The sequence below is a fragment of the Dromiciops gliroides genome, chromosome 5 (genome assembly GCF_019393635.1).
Source record: "Dromiciops gliroides isolate mDroGli1 chromosome 5, mDroGli1.pri, whole genome shotgun sequence".
Taxonomy (NCBI): domain Eukaryota; kingdom Metazoa; phylum Chordata; class Mammalia; order Microbiotheria; family Microbiotheriidae; genus Dromiciops; species Dromiciops gliroides.
The window spans coordinates 206,490,745-206,513,773 of NC_057865.1; the positions used below are offsets into that span (position 1 = coordinate 206,490,745).

The 23,029-nt window shown below is 34.4% G+C and overlaps 1 protein-coding gene across 2 annotated transcripts in view; it reads left to right on the forward strand.

Moving 5' to 3' along the window:
• The window catches only part of NELL2 (neural EGFL like 2), a 280,513-nt gene that overhangs the window by 132,663 nt on the left and 124,821 nt on the right, over window positions 1-23,029 (forward strand). For both annotated transcript variants that reach the window (XM_043969238.1, XM_043969237.1), the window contains exons 5-10: window positions 5,285-5,458; window positions 5,552-5,648; window positions 8,156-8,228; window positions 8,400-8,482; window positions 9,071-9,199; window positions 10,471-10,573. In XM_043969238.1, coding sequence (XP_043825173.1) covers window positions 5,285-5,458; window positions 5,552-5,648; window positions 8,156-8,228; window positions 8,400-8,482; window positions 9,071-9,199; window positions 10,471-10,573 — 659 coding nt within the window. The remainder of the gene's footprint in view (window positions 1-5,284; window positions 5,459-5,551; window positions 5,649-8,155; window positions 8,229-8,399; window positions 8,483-9,070; window positions 9,200-10,470; window positions 10,574-23,029) is intronic.

The window sequence follows — 23,029 nt, forward strand, 5'->3', positions numbered from 1 at the left end:
CTTTTTTTTTTATCATGGCTTTTTGATAGCCCCAAAATTCTTAAATTATCTCTCCTGGATCTATTTTCCAAGTCAGTTGTTTTTGTACTGAGATAGTTCACATTTTTAAAATTCTTTTGATTTTGATTGATTCTTGATGTCTCATCGAGTCATTAGCTTCTATTTGCCCAATTTTAATTTTTAGGGTATTATTTTCTTCATTTAGTTTTTGTACCTCCTTTTCCATTTGGCCAATTCTACTTTTTAAGGAATTGTTTTCTTCAGTGAGTTTTTGTACATCTTTTCCCATTTTTGTACTTCCTTAACCAAGCTGTTGGCTCTTTTCTCATGATTCTCTTATATGACTCTCACTTCTTTTCCCAGTTTTTCATCTATCTCTTTTATTTTATTATTTAAATCATTTTTGAGCTCTTCTAGAAGTTCTTTTGGGGACTTGAGATCAGTTTAAATTTCTCTTTAAGACTTTACATATAAGTGTTTTGACATAGTTTTCCTCTTCTGAGTTTGTGTTCTCTATCACCAGCTTTCAATGATCAGGGTGTTTTTTGTTGGTTTTGTTTATTTTCTAGCCTATTTTATAACCATTAACGTTGAGCTCTACTCCTGGGACACTGTCCCAAGCTTTTTGCACTGGGGTCCAGGGGCCTGCCCTCTTGCTTGCTGCACCATACTCTCTGGGCCTAGTTGCTTGCATGCTATACCAGGGACTCCTGCTTTTCTGGGGCCTCTGGAAATGGCAGCTTGCCTGCTAAGCTGGGTACTGGAGGCCTTACCACTGGTTCCATGCTGCTGAAGCCAGTGCAACCTTGGTTGCTGATCTATGCTGGGGTTAGGAGCCTCCCCCTGGCTTGCCTTTACACTCTCTGCACTAGACTGTACTCCCTTTTACTCGAATGAGATAGACTTTTCTTGTAGTTATAAGTTATCTTGGATTGGAAAATTGTTTCATCCCTACCTTTTGTGGGTTTTGCTTCTTCAGAATTCATTTTGAGGCACACTTTAAAGTTGTTTGGAGTGGAATTTGGGAGAGCTCAGGCAAGTTCCTGACTTTTCTCTGCCATCTTGGCTCCTCCTGTCCTCTAATGAAAATCAGTGCAAAAATTTTGAACAAAATACTAGCAAGGAAACTAGAATAACATATCACTAAAATAATATACAATGACATACATTTGGATACAGTAATTTGTGATAGTTTCCTTTATTTCACTTTCAGTTGTTTTGAATTATCCATTTTTTGTTCTTGATACAATTTGATTTTCCTCCCTTTTTCTAGCAGACTAGCTGATCATTTATTTTGTTTCTTTCCAAATCCAGATGTTCTGCTTTCCTGTATTTTTGTTAAGCGTTTAATGCCCCAAAGCAGTCAATTTTTATCAAAATGCCACTCAGAAATGAGAAATATGTGGACTTCTTCCCATTCCCCATCAATAATCACCACATGACTTTTCTAAAGTTACATTCAGGTCTTTAGATTTAATTTAGATTTCAATTAATCAGTAAACATTTTAAAGGTCTATTATGTGTCAGGGGATTCATATGAAGATTGCTGGGCTGGTTCAATGTAAGAAAAAATAAAATATAATTGACATTCATAACAAGAATAACAAAATGCATATGATTAAAAACATGAGATAATGATACAAACTGAAGAGAGATGAAAATGTAAACACTATAAATCTTAATTTATAATTATAATTAATTATAATAAATATGATGAATAATGAACTATAATGAATAAGATATAATGATATACATAAACAGTGAATAAAATGTTATCAAAAAGATTACAACAACACATTCACATCAGTTGGATGTACGCCATGACTATAGGACTTGGTTTAACTTTAGGAAAATTAAAAACGCAACAGTCCGTATTTATAAAAAATAAAAATTTCATGATTATATAAATTGATGCCAAGAAAAGGTTTTGACAAAGGATAACACTCATTTAAGTTTTTAAAATGCAAGAAATCTTTGTAATGGACGATCCTTTACTTAAAATGGTAAAGAATATCTATTAGAACCCAAGGTATAATGTTATCTGTAATAGATAAATACTAGTGGTCTTTTCAATAAAATTAGGGATAAAAATATAAAATATTAATATAAAATGCTAGTCACAGCAGTGATAAGAATAAGAATAAAGGTAATAAGGAGGTAAAATTGTTATTTGCAGATGATATTTATTGTTTATTTATATAATACTACAGATTAAACAAAAATTTAATAGAAACAATTGATAACTTCAGTAACAAATAAAATAAACTTATAAAATCATCTGCTTTTTTCTGTGTTACTAACAAAATACAACAAGAAGAAATAGGAGAAGTGACACCATTCAGAATTATCACAGAAGGTATAAAGTACCTAGTTACCTACTAAGACACATTTGGGATGTATATAATTAAAAATAAAAACAAATTTTATATTAATAAAATATATTTTGAGAGATAGTTCATGATTGAGTTGAATCAAGATAATTAAAATATTACCTAAATTAACTTAAAATTTTAGTGTTAAATCAATCTGCCAAAGAGTTTGATCAACAAAATTATTGATCAAGACAAAACAATAACAAAACTCATCTACATTACCCAAAAAACATCAGACAAAATCGCATACTGTTTCATTAGCCAAAGAACTTGGAATAAGACTTCCCTATTTGACAAAAATGATTGGGAAACCTGTAAAACATTCTGGTAGAAATATGGTTTTAATTTTATATATCATTTTAAATTCTAAATTAATATATTAAATGTTAAATGTTATCATTTCTACCTTCACAATATCTTTTATATACATACCCTTCTGTCCACTCACGTAGTCCACCATCTTTATAAAAGCCCTTTCACCTGGAATACAATAATGACATTGTAAGTAATATGTCTGACTCTAATCTCTCCATACTCTAATCAATCTTACAACATTTTTCCTAAGTGATTTTCCCACAACCTGTGTGCACATGTGCACATGTATACACACACACACACACACACACAATTTTAGTGGCTCCCTTTTATCTTAAGAATCAAATATAAATATTGTGCTATAAGAAATGACAAGCAGGATGATTTCAGAAAGGCCTGGAAAGACTTGTTTGAACTGATGTACAGTGAAGTGGGCAGAAACAGAAGAACACTGGGCACAGTGACAGCAACATTGTTTAATGAACTGTGAATGACTTAACTATTCTCAGTAATACAACAATCCAAGACAATCCCAAAGGACTAATGATGAAGCATGCTATCCACCTCCAAAGAAAGAACTGATATTGATTGAATACAGATTGAAACATGCTGTTTTTCACCCTTTCATTTTTTTCTTTTATTCAAGTTTTCTTTTACAAAATGACTAATATGTTAATGTTTTACATAATTGCACATGTATAACCTATATTTAATTGCTTACTGCCTCAGGGAGGGGTCAGGATAGAGAGGGCAGGAGGGATAAAATTTGGAAGTCAAAACTTTAAATAAAAATGTTTATTTTTTTTTCAAGAAAGAATCAAATATAAAATCCTGTTTGGCACTTAAAGACTATAACAAACTGGTCACTCCCTAACTTTTTAGTCTTCTTATCCTTTTATTTCCCTCTAAGAACTCTACATTACAGTTACACTGCTTTACTTTACTCTTTGTGACACACGACACTCCTCTGGACTTTATACATTTGTACCGACAGTCCCTGGAAATCTTTCCCTCCTCATCTCTAACTCCTAGCTTACTTGCTTTCCTTCAAACCTCATCTCAAATCCTATCTTTTTATTGTAGGCCTTTCCCTACTACTAATCTTTTCTTTCTGAGATTACCTTCTATTTAAACTATTTACAACTACCTTGTACATACATCATATATACATAGTTATTTTTATGTTCTTTCCACCACTAAAATTTGGGTTCCTCAAGGACAGGAATTGTTTCATCTTTCTTTGTATCCAGGTACATAGCAAGTTCTTAATAAATACCTGTTGCCTGACTGATATGACCTAAATATAAAAGGCTATATATTTTTTATGTTATATTATTTTAAAAAATTTTGAGGATAATGGAAGGAGATACCTCTTAAAACCAAGACTAGGGGGAGAATTCTTTGTCTAGCCAAGTGATATAAATCATCATAAGAGACAAATTACTTCAATTACATAAAATTGAAATACTTCTATCTAATCAAAATACATTCAATTAGAAGAGGAAAAAAGTAAGTAGGAAAAACATCTCCACAATTTATCTGATAAAGGATCAATATGCAGATATAAAAAAGATTTGATAAAATTATTTAAGAATAAGAACCACTTTCTCTCAGCAAATTGATCAAAAGATATGATATGAATAAATGTAAGATACCAGTATCCATTTGAAAAAATGCTCCAAGATACTTTTTAAGAAGAGGATATAAATCAAAAGAAATCTGACATTTTAATTCATAGCCACTGAATTTGCAAAGATGACAAAACAGGAGCATGACAATAATTGAAAAGTTGTGAGAAGACAGACGCATTAGTGCTCTGTTGGTAGAACTGTTTATCTATTCTGGAAAACCATTTAGAATTATACCCTGTATATTGGGAGCAAGAGTGTGGGAATGTGACTTTGTAAATAGCAGAAAGCAGCTATATCCCATGGGAAAATTTGCATATGACCCTGGGGCATCCCTGGCACTATACCTTTTTTGTTCTGTTTCTATCTGGCCTGGCCTGGGGTTGCAGTTGAGAACTGTGACAGTCCAGCAGGTTCCCCCCCCCCCCCGCCCCGCCACCGCCAGGAAGGGCTTCATGAGTAAGCTTTCTCCCAATAAAAACTATTTAAAACCCTGCTGGCATGAACTGCCCCCTCTTTCTTCAGCATCTCAGTATTCTCTTGGAGGTAGGACCATCCCTCTACATGGTTGGCGTTGATACTCAAAATATTACTTTGCTGAAGATACCTTTTGATATAACAATACAATAGAGATTTAATAACCTGTGTTTTGAGCTTCTATTTTTAAAATTAAGTTCTTTTACCTACTTAATGTTTGCTAAATTGAATTGAACCCAAATACCTTTTTGCCATTTCTCTTTTTCTGTCATGATTGGAAATAGAGGACTGGAGGTTTCTTATCTCATAGCCCTTTAATAACTTCAACATGATTATTAAGTTAGGGTTAGCCTCAACATTTTCTTCTCAAGGCTTTGAAATCCCATTGCCCTTAACGAAAAACAAATCATTCTCTTTCCCATTGATTATTATTTCAAATACTTCTATTGTGATAAGGATAGTTTACAATGTAATTCTTCATTTATGCTACAGATACCTGGAACTGGAAAGCAGTGGTCATCGAAATGAAATCAGGTTGCATTACCATTCAGGCAGTAAGCAAACTCAGACAGAAGTGTTTCCTTACAATTTGGCTGATGATCAGTGGCACAGACTCTCCTTAGCCATTAGTGCGTCACATTTGATTTTACATGTGGATTGTAATAAGTAAGTGAAAATTGATTTCATAGAGTAATTGGGACATTATAGAGTAAAAACAGGAACAAGTATGCTTAATTTTTCCATTTTTATTTTATGCAGAATTTATGAAAGAGTGGTAGAAAAACCATGCATGGATTTGCCCTTAGGGACAACATTTTGGCTAGGACAAAGGAATAATGCACATGGTTACTTTAAGGTAAGATCTTACAGAAGAAAAAAGTTAAATAAGTGCTTATGTAAATTCTTTTTGTATGAAAAATAGAAAAAAACATGTACTTTTTTTTTTTGCGGGGCAGTGGGGGTTAAGTGACTTGCCCAGGGTCACACAGCTAGTAAGTGTCAAATGTCTGAGGTCAGATTTGAACTCAGGTCCTCCTGAATCCAGGGCTGGTGCTTTATTCCCTGTGCCACCCAGCTGCCCCCAAAACATGTACTTTTAAGAACAGTGGGTTTTCATTCATTTTAGCAAATTACTTTCCCCTTTTTCCAGAATGGGAGGGCAGATTTTCTTTTTATCTTTTTAAAATTGTTTTTATTTAACTGGTGAAATTTTTTTTTCTGTTGAGATGGTTAATGATTGGCCACTTATGAAAACATGAAAGAGATGCCTATTAATATTGGATTCAGTATGGCAAAAATGTTATTTGTATATTTTGATCTATTCATAACCAGCCTCACCTTCATCTTCCACATTATCTTTGAGGTTTCTTTTATGGTGATATTAATGTTTGTACAAAGCTTTTCATCACTCATCATTCTTGTTCTCCTTGAAACTTAAAAGGCTATATAAGAACATATATCTGTGCAAATCCACCAAGATATGAAGGTAGTCATAAATTTTCTAGTGCCCATTTAAAGGCATGGAATTTTAGTTATTAGGAACTGACTAAATTGAGATCAGACAGTGTACCAAAATTTTAAAACTATGGACCAGAAGGCTTAACTAGTTTAAATTTACTCAAATACTAGTAATAAAGCAAGTATTATTGAATATTAGGTGCCAAATTAATAAAAATCCTAGGCAGAGTAAATATTTTAAGTGGAAAACTAAACACAAATAAAAACTTAGATTCAAACCCAAGCACCTAGAAGATAATAACTACAAATTACATTTCAATAATTTGTTATATAAATTTGTAATTATAATTTAAAGACTTTTATCACAGTGATTCCATTGGGAAGATAAATATGTGTGTGTGTGTGTTTATATCACAATGGTTTGATGATAAATCCCTAGACATTGGACAGTGTTTGCTTGATTATACCTTGGTGTTGTTACTGTAATTGATCTGCTGTTCTGAAAAGTTTTGACCATGAATTTTACTATATGCTATTAAATTGTGTATATTACAGTATTGGATATGATATATATTTTACTTATCTAGTACATGTGGTCTACCAAGCATACTGTTCACAAAATAAATAAACTACTTATAAAAACCAATCTCAAAATACGTTAGACTTTGAACTTAAAAAGAACTCAACAAAAATAACAGTATCAACAGGAGGGAAATTGCATGTTTCAAGTTTCAATAGGGTTAACAGCCTAAATGTTCAAGGAGCTGCAAATCCCAACAGTAAAATAACAATAATAATACTGTATCATGAACCAAAACATTTGAGAAGCACTGCATTTGACAACTGTTGTGAATCAAACGAGATCAATTTTTTTAAAAGTATAAGGCTAGTGGGAAATAGCCAAATCTGTGAATCAAGGGGAAAAAGGGAATCTAATAGAATCATTAATTTTAAACTACTTTTAGCCTTTGAATTTAGAAAACTAAGGATTAATATAAATTTTGCCTATAAGATGTAATGAAATGCTCTGAATAAAACACTGAGTTTCATGCAAAACTTCCTAGTCTCCTGAAGTCTTATCAGAATCTTTCTTTGCATCTGGGTAATAGATCTCCTGTTCTTTTGGAGTTGAGAAGTACTGAAAAATAAGAACTAAAGCAAAGAGCAAAATGAAAAAAAAAAGTAAAAGACCTTTTAAACAAACATAGTACTTATAATTCAAATTTCTTTTTTCATTTTTATCCCAAATATAGCATGTTTATATCTTTCCTCCAAATAACATTCTTATATATAAAAGAGAAACATGTAATTATGTGTGAAATTACAAATCTCTATTACAAATAGCTCACCCTTAACATATATGTGTGCATATGTAATTTATTCCTAACTTTTTGCTTATTTTATTTCATTTAGAAATTTGTATCTTCTTCTGAGCATTTGAAACCAGAAAAGTCTTTCAGGTTGCTTTTTTTTTTTTTTTTAGTGAGGCAATTGGGGTTAAGTGACTTGGCCATGGTCACACAGCTACTAAGTGTTAAGTGTCTGAGGCCGGATTTGAACTCAGGTACTCCTGACTCCAGGGCCGGTGCTTTATCCTCAGGTTGCTTTTTGACAGGTCATTTTCAAGTTTTACTGTAATAACCAACTAAAAATAATTCCCAAATACATAGCTATTGCCACTTAATTGCAGCATTACATTTAATTTTAAGACTTTGTGCATATTGTTGATAAGAGTGTAATATGTGTCTATTATTCTTGATGGGTTTTCTTTACATTTAGCTGATTGTAGAAATGACATATTCAGAAAAATTATTTTCTCAGGTAGTTTTTTTCCCAGTACTCTATGAAGTACTCTATGAAGTTAGTGTTGTATACATATATATTGGATATTTTTTTCATACACAGGGAATAATGCAAGATGTGCAATTACTTGTTATGCCCCAGGGATTTATTACTCAGTGTCCAGATCTTAATCGCAGTAAGTCCATTAATTCTTAAATCATGTAAGGAAAGGCATGCTTTGTGTTTAATTTTGTCCTGTGAATGATCTTTAAAACTCATCCTACATATGAAGTGGCAGCACAGACACCCAGATTGAATCTCTTGTAAAAGGGATAGAATTTGATAAATGTAGTGTTTGTAATTCCAGCATGTCCAACTTGTAATGACTTCCATGGGCTTGTGCAGAAAATAATGGAGCTGCAAGATATTTTGGCCAAAACATCAGCTAAGGTAAGATTTTTTTTTTAAGAAATAAATATTGGGGGGGGGCAGCTAGGTGACGCAGTGGATAAAGCACTGGCCTTGGATTCAGGAGGACCTGAGTTCAAATCCAGCCTCAGACACTTGACAGTTAACTAGCTGTGTGACCCTGGGCAAGCCACTTAACCCTCATTGCCCTGCAAAAAACCAAAAAACAAAAACAAAAAAATAAATAAATATTGGAATTTAGAAAATCATCACTTGAATTTCATTTGTAAGCTCTGGTATTCCCACAAATCTTTTCTTTAGAAGGCACCAGATTCTAAATGCCTACGTAAAGAAAAACTCATAAAAATCCAAATACTAGCCAACTGATAACAAATGATTCAGTAAAATTAGAATTAAGTGGATTACTAGGTCTGAAATATTAAGATTTTCTTAAAAGCATCTTTCTGAAGAAGAATCAGTCTAGAATTGTATAATTGAAAAAGCCCCTCAGTATACCTGTTTTATTTTCTATAACTCTAAAAACAAAGGTTTGTTTTTTTTTTTAAGAGGAGTGTTTTAGGTTTTTCAATAGCTGTAATGGTGAGCACTCAACCAGTTTCTGTGCCACAGCTATCCCATGCTGAGCAGCGGATGAATAAATTGGATCACTGTTATTGTGAAAAGACCTGCACTATGAAGGGTACTACCTACCAAGAATCTGAAACCTGGATAGATGGCTGTAAGAACTGCACATGCATGGTATGGCTATAATTTTAGTACAATCTAAAAAAAATCCATATGCCCTTTGTCCTTTCTTTTAAACTGTATGAAGTCAATGTAATTGTAAAAATTTAAGGATACATTTCCTCAAGAATGCTCCACTGCAAACAAGTGTGTCAAATCTAATGCACATTGTATCTTTTTAAAAAATCACTTTCTATGTTATAAAAACAACTATTCCTTGTAAAATGCTATTTAATTAGAGTTTTGGTGAATATTAGGAGTTGTCATTTAAAATAAATTTCTTAGATACTTCCCCAAATTATACTACCCTTAGGCCTTTTGATTAAGCTGTTTTATACTTTTATTAATTTTCTGTAATTAAACTAAATGATATAGGATGTTATTAACCTAGTTGTAAAATGACTTGTCTCATAGAAAGAAGGGACTATATATAACGTAGTATATTTTTAATGACTAAACAAACCTATATCGTGTTAAAAATCATAAAAATATGTATAATCTCTTAATTATATGCACATATCTAATCTCTTTCTTGCCTATGTATATTTGTATTTGTACAAATATAAATGTGTATATATTGTATGCAAATATGTACACATTTATCGTCGTTCAGTCATTTTGGTCATGTCCAACTTTTTGTGACTACATTTGGGGTTTTCTGAGCAAAGATACTGGAGTGGTTTGCCATTCCTTTTCCAGCTCATTTTGCAGGTGAGGAAACAGAGATAAACTGGGATAAAAGACTTCCTCAGAAGCACACAGCAAGTGAATGTCAGAGATCGGATTTGAACTCAGGTCTTCTTGATTCCAGTCATTGTGCCACCTAGCTGCCCTACATATGGACATATGAGTTTTATACAAATATATGTATATATTTACTTACAAAGCATATTTACATATAAATACATTAAAAAGAGATTAGATATCTCTGATGTTCTGCTTGTCTCTCATATACATGTTACATAAATATCTTTCAATTCCATACAATTATATACATAGAGATATGTACATATGTATGTGTATATATGTATATATATATATTAGAGAGAAAGACATTAGATATATGTATATGAAAGAAAGAGATAAGTATTTCTACCTATAAAGCCTATTCAGGGGGACAATTACCAAAATTTTATGTTGTTCAGGAATAACAAGAGAATGGTTATGTTTATAATTTAATTCAATATGTACTGAATAGTTTAATGTTTAAGGAGCAGATTAAACATACTTGAAGACTGGGAAACTAGAATTTTTGTACAACATTATTTGTGTTATTTTCTTCTTAGAATGGCACCATCCAGTGTGAAGCACTGGCCTGTTCATTTCCTGATTGTCCATCTAAGTCGGCTCTTGCATATGTGGATGGCAAATGCTGTAAGGAATGCAAATGTGAGCATGAACTTTTAGCTAAGTACCTTTTCTGTCACAAATAAGGCTTTGAAATTAAAGATATTGACACATCATTATCTAAATCTGGCAAAACTTGACAACTCCCCCAAAGGATGGAAATAAGGATACTACCTTCTGTACTTTGGGCTCTCAGCCCTGTTAACTCCAATTTTAAATTTTCTTGTCCTTAAGACAAATCAGAGGAAATGTATTTTGGATGAATCATTCTTCTAAAGTTAGAGTTAAAGGAAAGAGGTCTTGCACAGTACTAGAAGTAATTTCATTTCTTTTTTTTCCCCAGGGAAATGGGGATTAAGTGACTTGCCCAAGGTCACACAGCTAGTAAGTGTCAAGTGTCTGAGGCCAGATTTGAACTCAGGTCCTCCTGAATCCAGGGCTGGTGCTTTATCCACTGCACCACCTAGCAGCCCCTCATTTCATTTGTCATTTAAATTCCCAAATAAAGGACAGACTACTTTATTTTTCTCAATAATGAAGTAAAACCATCATTCTGATGATTCAAAATGGCAGATCATTCACTGATCCATTAGTATGGGGCAATGAGAAAGATAAGATGGTTTTAGGAAATGCCAGAGTAGACTGGAGCCAAGACCCTTACCCAGCAAAAATGATCAGGAAATTTCCTCACCACATATCTGTCATGCTTGCCAACTCTATTTTTGGTATCAGGTTAGTGAACTGTCTCTGGACAACCCTAAAAATAGATTAATTCATATATGATTAATTGGGAGATGATTGGATAATATTCCTGTTTCAGGGATCATATAAGCAGGTCACAGAACCATAGATCCCATCCCAAAGCTGGGACTTCAGACATCATTGAGTCAATCTTCCTCATTTTACAGATGAGAAAACTGAATAAATAAGTACATTTACACTAAATTACATTTGTTAGAATTAAACACTTTTGTGTTACAATACATTATATTTGTTAGTGTTAGATGCTTATAAATATATAATATAGACTCTGGCCTCTTAAAAATGTATAATTAATTTCAGTTTAATTCAAATAAGAAAACTTTTATGTGTAACTAATTTGCTAAATACTCTGGTAGGTTCTATGTGGGATACAAAGGCCTGGCAATCTTTCCATTGTGGCACCTACCTGCCCTATATATGTACATATTTGTGTTTTATACATATATATGCATATACTTATGTGCAGTACATATTTGTATATATACATGTTAGAGATTAGCTATCTCCCAATTAATGGGCCTTCCTTTGATTTCCAATTCTTAGCCACCACAATAGTTATCTCTTTATGGTATTCTACTTGTCTCTCATATACATGTCATATACACACACACACACATATATATATATATATATATATACATATATACACATATATGTGCAAATATGTATTATATATTAGAGAAAAAGACATTATATATGCATATATATGAGAAAGACACACACACATATGTGTGTGTGTGTGTGTGTGTGTGTCAGGGAGACAATTACCAGAATTTTTATGCTGTTCAGGAATAACAAGATAATAGTTATATTTATAATTAAATTCAATGTATACTGAATAATTTAATATTTAAGGAACAGACTAAACATACTTAAATACTGGGAAACTAATATAATTGGGAAACATATAATCTAGTAGGGGAATATGCCACAAAGATATAACCATAAATGAGGTCAAGGAAGAATTAGCTTCAAAGTCACTTAACCTCTAAGTGCCCCCAAGCAACCCTCTAATCTGTGAATTATAACTGTACTCATACCACTGGATTGACAAAAGTCAAGAAGTATTTATTAAACACTTACTACATGCCAAGCAATATACTAAGTGCAGAGGGCATAAAAGAAAGCAAAACAACTTCTCTCTTCCAAGATTTCACTTTCTAGTAGGGTATAATGCATGTAAATAATTTTATAAAACATGTAAATAACAATGTACCTATAATATACACATACATAAATACATATATACACACACACACATACATACAGTGTATTCTCAGAGGAGAAAGCAGTAACATATGGGGAAAAACAGAAAATGGTTTCTGCAGATCAAATTTGAGCTGAATCTTGAAGGAAACCTTAGAAATCTAAGAGATAGAAGCCAGGGTGTATTTGTAAATGTTTTAAAATTGACTTTTGAAAAACTGAAATACTTTAAAATTTAATCTAAATTATTTAGATCTTCTCCATCACTTTATTAAAATTCAAACTAATAGCAAAACAATAAATCAAGCCTTGGTTTTCTGATTTCTGAGGTCTAAATGCATGCTCACATTGAAAATTTAACAATTGACCTTCAATGACCCAGTCTGAACTGACTTTAGCACACCCTTGGATGGAGGTGAGGAAGAATATTGTCATGGGAGAGATTCAGTGGAAGTTTCGCACAGAAATGGGAAATGGAAAATTGTGTCCAAGAAACATCAAGTAGAATGCTGTAGTTAGATTGTAGGATGAATCTGCATTCAAAAGACTGGAAAGATAGTAAGGAACCAAGTTTTTTTTTAAACCTTCAAATGACAAATAAAGTACTTTATATTTGGTCTTGGAAGTAATAAGGAACAACTGGAGTTTATTAAGTGGATTGTGATCTATGATTTGGAAAATCATATTCTACCTGGGAAGAGAATAAATTTGAGACAGACAAAATAGAATACTATTTTAATAGCCTAGGTGTCAGCAGATAGAAGAAAATACATCAAATTTATGTTGTGAACTTTGAAATGAAAATATTTGGCAATAAGATATATAGGGTGAGTGAGAATGTCCGGGATGACACCAGAGTTGCAAGCTTGGATTACTAGGAGGAGGATGGCACACTCAACAGTAATAGAGAAGTTTGGAAGAGGGAAAGGTTTTTTTGGGTGAGACAATAGGTTCTATTTTTGCTATTTTGAGTTTGAGATGTCTATGGAACATCCACTTTGAAATTTCCAAAAGGCAGCTAGTAATAGGGTGTTGTAACTCAGGAGACGACTAGGGCTGAACATATAGATTGGGGTATCATCTGCATAAAAATGGTAATTGAACCCATGGGAGTTAATGGAATCATCAAGTGATATAACATAGAAGGAAATGAGAAGATCAAAGAAAAAGGAAAAGAAACCATATGTACAAAAATATTTAGAGCAACTTTTTTTGGTGGTGGCAAAGAATTAGAAACTGGTATATGATTCTGATGAAATAATAATGTAGTATAAGAAATGATTAAGGGAATAGTTTCAGGAAAACTTGGGAAGACTTATATGAACTGATACCAGGAGAACATTTTACATTTTACAGCAATATTGTAAAGATAATCAAGTGCAAAAGACTAAGTTACTCTGGTCAATACAATGATCCACAACAATTCAAAAGGATTCATGTTGCTATCAACCTCCAAAGAGAGAACTGATGAACTGAATGCATATTGAAGCATATTTTTTCCACTTTATTATTCTTGCCTTTTATTTTGCAACATGGCTAATGTGGAAATATGGTTTGCATGACTTCATTTATATAGTCGATATTGTATTTTTTTTTACCTTCTTTAATGGGTCAGGGAGGAGGCAAAGGAAGAGAGAGAATTTGGAATTGAAAATAAGGATGAACAATTATAGAGGGAAAAAAGAAGAGGGACAAAGACAGAAACTTCAAGAATATCTTTGATTAGTGGGTGTGCCATGGATAAAAAAAGCAAAAGAGACTGACAAAGAGTGCCCAAATAAATAGGAAAAACCCATAGAGAATAGTGTACCAAAAACCTACGGAGGAAAGAGTATACAGGAAGAGAAGGTGCTCAAAAATGTCAAATATTTCAGAAATGTCAAGAAGCATAAGGTTTGGGAAGAGGCCAATAAAATTTTCAGTTTAGAAATCATTGATAACTTTGGAGTTTCAGTTGAAGATTGATGTCAGAAGTCAACTTGAAGAAGGTTTAAAAGAGATTAAGAGATGAAGTGGAGGCAATTAGTGTAGATGACTTTCTCAAGGAATTTAGTCAAGGGGAAGAGAGCTTGATACCTACCTATAGCATGATACCTGGAAGATATGAATGATTCAAGTGAGATATGTGCAAGGTTTTAGGAAGCAGGAAAGGAGACAATAGTTAGCAGACCAGAAAGAAAGTGAGGGTGATAACAGGTTAATTCTGCTTGAGTAGATGGGACAGGACGAGATAAGGGTGCATATAGAGAAGTTAGACTTCTTCATCTGAGATGGGAGTGAAGGAAATGGAGGAGTGACAGGAGATGAGGAGGAGGGGAAACATGGGTTCTCAGAACACGGCTTCCCTGTTTGGGTGAAATATGTGATGAGGACCTCAGCTGAGACAGTGAGGAGAGAGAGGGCCAACAGGTGATTTGAGAAAAGACAAGATTTGGAACAGCCTCCAAGGAGAGTTGGAAGAATAGAATTAATTAGCTAATTATGGAGGAATATAATTAAAAGTAGTTCTATATCTTTCCATTAGCTAAATCTGTCCTTTCGCTACTTATTTTATATGGTTCGGGCATTAAATTAAATGGGATCTTAACTCTCTCCTATATTTTGAAGGGTGCAAAGAGAGGGGAATCATATAGGCATGATCTTCAAAGGCATGATTCTAAAAGGGGAGGAGCTAGGTAACCTAGGATTTAGCTCTCTCTTTCAATCTTACATTCCTGCTTATAGCCTTTTTCTGCTTTCTGTCAATATTTTATTGATATCTTTTGTTTTTACATCATCTTTATTTGTGAAAAAATATTTGAGGACATTCACTGAGAGCTTCCTCTTCTTGTCCCTTTGACAACAATCCTATCTCTTCCCTTACTTCAGTCCAGTACACATAGCCCTTATCTCTTCTCTCCTGTTTTTTTCCCAGCAGATTGCTCCCATTATCATTCCTGTTTCCATGTTCTCTAGCTATTGACTCTTTTCTAGCTGCCTAAAATACATTCATGTTTTTCTCACCCTCGTTAGATAATTCCAGACCTCATTAAGTGCTGCCATTCAAGCTAGTTATCATACTATAGCTCTCTTTCCTTTCTTAGCCATCAGATTCCTTGCAAATGGGTGCGGTAGGAAGACACACATGTGTATGTATATGTTTATATGTGTATGTCTGTGTATATAAATATATACACAAATATACAGATATGCATACTATGTGTTTTATATATACTTATATGTGCACACATACATATGCCTGTATAGTCTATATGTGTATTTTATGTGTGTGTATGTAAATATGTCTGTACATATGGACATATCCATGTTTGTGTACATATGTATATATGTATGATCATGACAGTGCGGCAAGATACCCAAACCATAAAATACCCCGATGAACAGAACTGAAATAGATCATTCAAATAACAGAATCTCGGGGGGGGGGGGGAGTTGAAGGCATCAATGAGCTGCTAAAGAAAAAAATCCTTGGACCAGATGGCAAATGTTCTACATTCAGGGCTTCCACATCAGCTTCTCTCTTTTCTAAAATCTCTGTAATCTGACTTCTGATATCATCATTCAACTAAAATTGCTCTCTCTCTCAGGTTTCCAATGATGTCTGAATTTTCAAATTCAATGGCTTTTTCTCAATTCTCATCTTCACCTTTTCCTTCTAGATATTGTCTTTTTGGATTTTCATGATAATACTTTGTCTGGTTCTTCTACTTGCAGAACTACTCATCAGTATCTTTTGGTAGACCTTCATCTATGTCACATCCACAATGTTGTACCCAAAGGCTGTGATCCCAGGCCCTTTTTGCTTTTCTCTTTACAATCTCTCACTTGATGATCTCAATTGTTTTCATGGTTTTTCTTTTTTCCTTAACATGAATGGGTGCTACATGTTTCCAAAAGCCTTTTCTTCATTGATAGAAACATATGAATTTGACATACATGTATATTACACATATATTAATGCATATGTTTGTAATAATTGCTGGTAATTTTGAAAAGAAGGGATTAGCTTTGAGAGAGACCAAGAAAGCCTTCTTGTAAAAGATGGAATCATTACTGAGAATCGAAAGAATCCAGAAATTCAGAACACAGAGATGAAAATGGAGAAAATTCCAGAAATAGGAGATAGCCAGTGAAAACACAGTCAGGAGTTGGAGTATCCTGTATGAAGAACAGCAAGAAGACCAGTGTCACTGAACAATAGAGTACCTGGAAGTGAGTAAGAAGACTAGTAAAATAGAAAGGGGCCAGGTTATGAAGGGTTTAAAAATCTAAAGAAAGGATTTTACATTTGAGTAATAGGAAACCACTAGAGTTTATTAAATATGGGAGTGACATGATCAGACCTGTTTTTGTGCCAGAGTTCTTTAGGGATTTTGGTCTATAGTTTTTCTGTTTTGTCTTTCCATAGTAGCAAGAACATATTCTCACCATAGAAGGAATTTGGTAGGACTCCTTTTCCTATTTCTTTCAAACAGTTTATTTAATATTGAAATTAATTCTTCTTTGATAAGATTCTTTTCTAAAGCCATCTGGTCCAAGGATTTTTTTTTAGCAGCTCATTTATGCCTTTAACTCCCCCCCCCGCAAGATTCAGTTATTTGAAATATCTATTTTGGTTCTGTTAATCTGGGTATTTTATGGTTTTGGTATCTTGCCTCATTGTCATTATTATACATATATTCATATATACACAAACATGGATATGTCCATATGTACAGACATATTTATACACACATATGTAAAATACAAATACACATATAGAATATACAGGTACATGTGCATATGTAATAAGTATATATAAACATATAATATACATATCTGTATATTTGTGTATATATTTATATATACAGACATATACATAAAAACATACACACAAACACATGTGTGTCTTCCTATCACACCCATACTGGAAGCCCAGTAGCCTCTCATGCACATGATTCCACTGCTAATTGGCATGGGAGATTTGACATTCTTCATTACCAACATAAGCCAGTTCATCTTTCCTTAGGCATTCTGGTAGTCCCCAGCTCTCAGGGGCTCACCATATTGGTGCCTTACCCCATAGACTTAACCCACTAAAGCTTAAGTGTTTTACTAGTGATAGCCACCACAGCAGCAGAGATCATAGACAATAAGCATAATACCCAGCTTGTCATCTTTGTGTGTGTGTGTGTGTGTGTGTGTGTGTGTGTGTGTGTGTGTGTGTGTCTTTGGCGGGGCAATGAGGGTTAAGTGACTTGCCCAGGGTCACACAGCTAGTGTTTCTGAGGCCAGATCTAGTCAAGTATCTGAGGCCGGATTTAAACTCAGGTCCTAGCTGCCCCCCCCACCCCCAGCTTGTCATCCTTAATAAAATTATCTATTATTTCTATAGTTTGTTTTTCCACCTACCCATTCTTTATTTAAATTATTTAGCCTCCAATTAAATTTTAATTCTTTTTAAGCTGTTCTTTGCTCCATATTATTTTCATTCCAGTTTGATCACTGGATGATTTTTTTAATTTATGGAATAAACAGGCATTTCCATAACAAAATATAATTTAAAAAGATAATTGCACATAAAACTGCAAATTTATTATGTACAACTTGATATTCCTTTTAAATACATAGTAAAGTTATTATGTAAATTTTTTCTTCCCTCCCCATCCTGCCCTAAAGGTGGCAAATATGTATATATATATTTACATATATATGTAAAATCATTCTGTACATACTTCTATTGATCAATTCTTTCCCTAAATGCAGATAATATCTTCCTTAATTTGTCCTTTGTATTGGGAATTTATAAGAGAAAAAATTACTTATTCACTCAAAGTTGTTCTTAAAACAATTTTGCTGTTACTATATACAATGTACCCTTGGTCCTGCTCATTTCACTCTTCATTATTTCATGCAGGTCTATCCGAGTTTTTCTAAGGTCATCAAGTTCATCATTTTTTCATAGCACAATAGTATTCCATCATAATCATATACCACAACTTGTTCAGCCATTCCCCAACTGACAGGCATCCCTATAAATTCTAGTTCTTTGTCACCACAAAGCTGCTCTAAATATTTTAGAACATATAGGTTCTTCTCCTTTCCTCCCAATCATCTTTGGAAATAGATCTAGCAGTGGTATTTCTGGGTCAAGGGATATAGATAGTTTAATAATTCTTTCCATATTATCCCCCCAAATGGTTGGATCTACCAACAATAAATTAGTATCCCAATTTTTCCATATCCCCTCCCACATTTGTCATGTTTCCCTTCAAGACCTGGAGATCCTCATCATCAATGTTACAAAAGAGGACAAACTCATAATTCTTGGTGACTTTAGTGCTAGCATAGGCACAGACCACCAGAAATGGCAGGGAGTCTTTGGGAGAAATGGATTCCAAAACAGCAACAGCAACAGTCACTACTACTGAGGACTTGTGCATCTTCTCATCACTAACTTCATGGGTGCATCCTTGCAGGAAACATTGGCTCTTAATAGACTATGTAAATTATAAGGAGAAGAGACAGACAGGATGTGAGAGTAATGAAGGCAATGCATACATCACAGAATTCTGGACTGATCATAGACCTCTTCAAGCTAAAAATTCACGTTTAACAAAAGTAGCAGCCAAAAGGCAAGGTAACTACCAGAAGATTTAATGTCAACAGATTAGAGTGCTTCTTTGAGCACAAAAGGTCATTGCTAACTTGGAGGGAAAGCTGAGCCAACACATGATTAGCAACAATGGAACAGAAAATAAGTGGACAGCTTTTAGAGGTTTGGTGTACAGCACAGCATTTAGTCATTTGGGCCAGAACACTTGCAAACATCAAGATTAGTTTGATGAAAATGATGGGGGAAAGTCAGAAGCTGCTAAACAAACAAACAAGAATTCCTTGGTTTTTGATAAACAAGGGTTTACCAGCAAGATAGTTTATCCATCTCTAAGAAGATAGCATTTAACTCCATCAAAAGTAAAGTGCAAGTCAAACTTAGAAAGATACAAGATTCTTGGTTTAGGAATAAAGCAAATGAAATTCAATTTTATGCAGATAGTAACCATGCAAAATGCTTTTATTGATGCCTTGAAGGATATTTATGGGCCAAAGACATCCCAACTACTCAGTTCTGATGGAGCAATGTTGATTAGTGATGAGGACATGATCCTGGAGAGATGGGCCCAATACTTCCATAGTGTTCTCAACAACAGATTGTCATCAACCAGTGCTGAAGCCCTTGATTGTATACCTTAGGTTGAAGTCAATCCCTCTCTAGCCAAACTTCCAAATGAAGAAGTTTTGAATGCCTTTAAGCTCCTCCCATTTGTTCACAGATGATTGTGCACTCAATGAAACCTCTGAAGCTAAAATGCAACAGAGTATGGATCAATTCTCTACTGCTTGTGCTAATTTTGACCCTGCACCAAGAAAACACAGGTGCTCCACCAGTCTGCACCACACCATTCATATGTGGAATATTGGCTACAGCAAATGGAGAAATTTTTAATGTTGTGGATAAGCTCACTTACCTTGGCAATGTATTTTATAGGATGTCCACATAGATGATAAGGTTGATGCATGCATTGCCAAAGCTAGCTCAGTGTTTTGGAGGCTTTGAAGTGAAGTGTGGGAGGGAAGAAGTATTAGACTGCCTACCAAACTAAAGGTCTACAGAGCCATTGTGTTAACTTTATTGTAGTATGTCTGTGAAATCTGAACAGTTTACCAAGTAACATGCCAGGAACCTGAATTGCTTCTATTTGAATTGTCTTAGGAAGATTCACCTGACAAGATAAGGTACTAGACACTGAGGTCCTTTATCAAGCTGAACTGACAAGCATGCAAACTGTACTGCAGCACAACTCTGATGGGCTGGCCACATTATTCAAATGCCAAATGTATATTTGCCTAAAAGACTATTTTATGGAGTACTCACACAAGGCAAACACTCACACGGAGGTCAGAAGAAGCAATACAAGAACAATCTCAAGGTCTCTCTGAAGAACTCTGGAATTGATTACTTGACATGTAAACTTCTGGGAAACATTCCACCATGGAGTGTTCATATCAAACAAGGCACTGTGCTCTGTGAATGAAGCAGAATTGCAGTAGCTGAAAAGAAACACAAGATGCACAAATTTAGAGATATCTCCACTACAAGTGTTCATATACACTATTTGTGCCTAACCTGTGGTAAAGCTAGCTGTCTGTGCTCATATTGGTCTAATCAGTTACAGTCAGACACACTGTACCTTGACTCCAACATGGTGAGGGTCCTCTTTGGTCCTCTTCAAGAATGAAACACAACAACCAAGCACCAGGAAAACAAAGTACACATTTTCCAGCTATGCATACCACCATTACAAAAATGAATAATGTACTAGGAGATAGCCTCATAAACAAATACAGAAAAGCAGTAACACTAACCATTTCTATGGACCACAATGCAATAAAATTATATTCAATAAAAAGCCTTCTGAGAAAATATAAAATATCAATTGGAAACTGGATAATGTATTCCTAAAAACAAGTGAGCCAAGGAACAAATCTTAAAAACAAAGAATCAATTTCATAAAAATATGACTACAATAAATATGAAAATGTTGGTGATGCAATCAAATCAGTCCTCATGTAAAAATTTATATTTCTAAATGCTTTCATGAATAATAAGAGAGAAAGAACAGCTCAAAAAATTCTGCATGCCAAAAACCCTTAGAAAACTATTAAATTTAAAAATCTCCAATAAACTCCCAAACAGAGCACTATACCTTGATTCCAATAAAGTGATGTCATTTTGGTCCTCTTCAAGAAAAAAGAATCATCCAATCTTGGATTTCAAATCCTTATCAGAGAAATTTGATGCAAAGATTTTTTCCATTTGACCACTTCTTTCTTAGGTAGATAAACTAATGTTGTCTTGCAAACACTTTTCAGTTTCAAATCCCTCTTCTGCTTTAAACATACATAGTATTATGTTCCTTTACTTTAATCTTTTGTCAAGGTGGTCCTGTTCCCACTGATTTCTCTTCCCTTCACCTCTAATCCTCTCTTCTTATTTGATATTCCCCCTACCTCTCCCCTTCAGCTAGTACTATTTCTTGGTTTCTAAATTTCATTTTTGGTTACCATTTCTAAATAAGATTTCTCTTACTTCATTATCCATTTTCTCTTTCTACTTACTTTAGACCTTCATTTTCTAACTCATGAGTCCCATAATTATTTGGTTTCTCTTTTCTCTGTATTCTTCATACAATCAAAGCTTCCAAGAGAAAGCTTTCCATTATCTATTCTCCCCTGCAGGAGTGCTTTCTGTTACTGCCATTTGATCCATGGATTGCCCTTTCCATTGTACCTCATTTCCAATATAGTACCAATTATTGTAGGTGTCAGTGGGGACACTCCTCCATAGTAGGTCCCACCCCCATCACATTATTGATTAGGAAGCCCACCTTAATCTACACTCTCTCCAGTTGACTTTTTTTCCTTCACTTACCTGAAACTCACCTCTCTGTGTCCATGCTGTCTCACTCCTCCAGGTGCCAGGGATTTCAATTCCCCAATCCTCCCCTCACCTCATGAAACAAGTAGATTTTTTTTTACAGGGAAATGAGGGTTAAGTGACTTGCCCAGGGTCATACAGCTAGTAAGTGTCAAGTGTCTGAGGTCAGATTTGAACTCGGATCCTCCTGAATCCAGGGTTGGTGCTTTATCCACTGTGCTACCTAGCTGTCCCCAAGACAAGTAGATTTTTAAAGCACCAAATGCCCCAGGCCTTAATCAGTGTAAAGTATAAATCTCCCTTCACCAACCATCTCTCTTCACTCATAAGAATGTTCATCAGTGGAACGCCCTCCCACCTCAAAAGTAACACCTCCTTCCTTACCCTTCCTTTTCAGTTTCCTCTCTTCCTCATCCATTCCTGTAGGCTCTTCTTCTGAGACCACAAAGGTCACCTTCCTCTAATTTCTGCCCTTTCATTTAACCTTGTTACATGACTCATTCTTCTCTATCCCCCTGTTATCTCCCCTCCTTTTATGTACCCTCTGTAGGGGCCAAATTTAATGGGGAGAGTTAATTGGGTGGTTCATCGTAATATTGGGGTTCAGAAAATGAGGGACCTCTAGGTCCAAAGTTTCCTCCCTTCTGAACTGCCTTTTTAGTTATTTCTCCCAGGCCAATAAGAAAGGAGTTCAACAGCCTCTTTTCCACAAACAAATCAGGTTTTATTAATGGGAATAAAATACATGGCAAAGGTGAAATTAATCAAGCCAATGACAAGGGAATAGGGAAAGAGAAAAATGGATAAGCTCCCTGACTCTAGCAAAGACTGACACAATCCCCAAACTTGCTTCAGCTCAGCTAATTCAAAGAGCTGGACTCTTTTTTTATTAACTCACCACCTGGGGTCTGTAGTTTTTAATAGGAAACAGCTGTACAGCCTCTCAGCGGTCTGCTCCCAGAAACTCATCAACAAGAAAGACACACTCCCCTCAGCGAGCATTTCCTTTTCTACTTTTACTCTCCCTCCCCCAAAAGGGAAGTCCTTCAAGC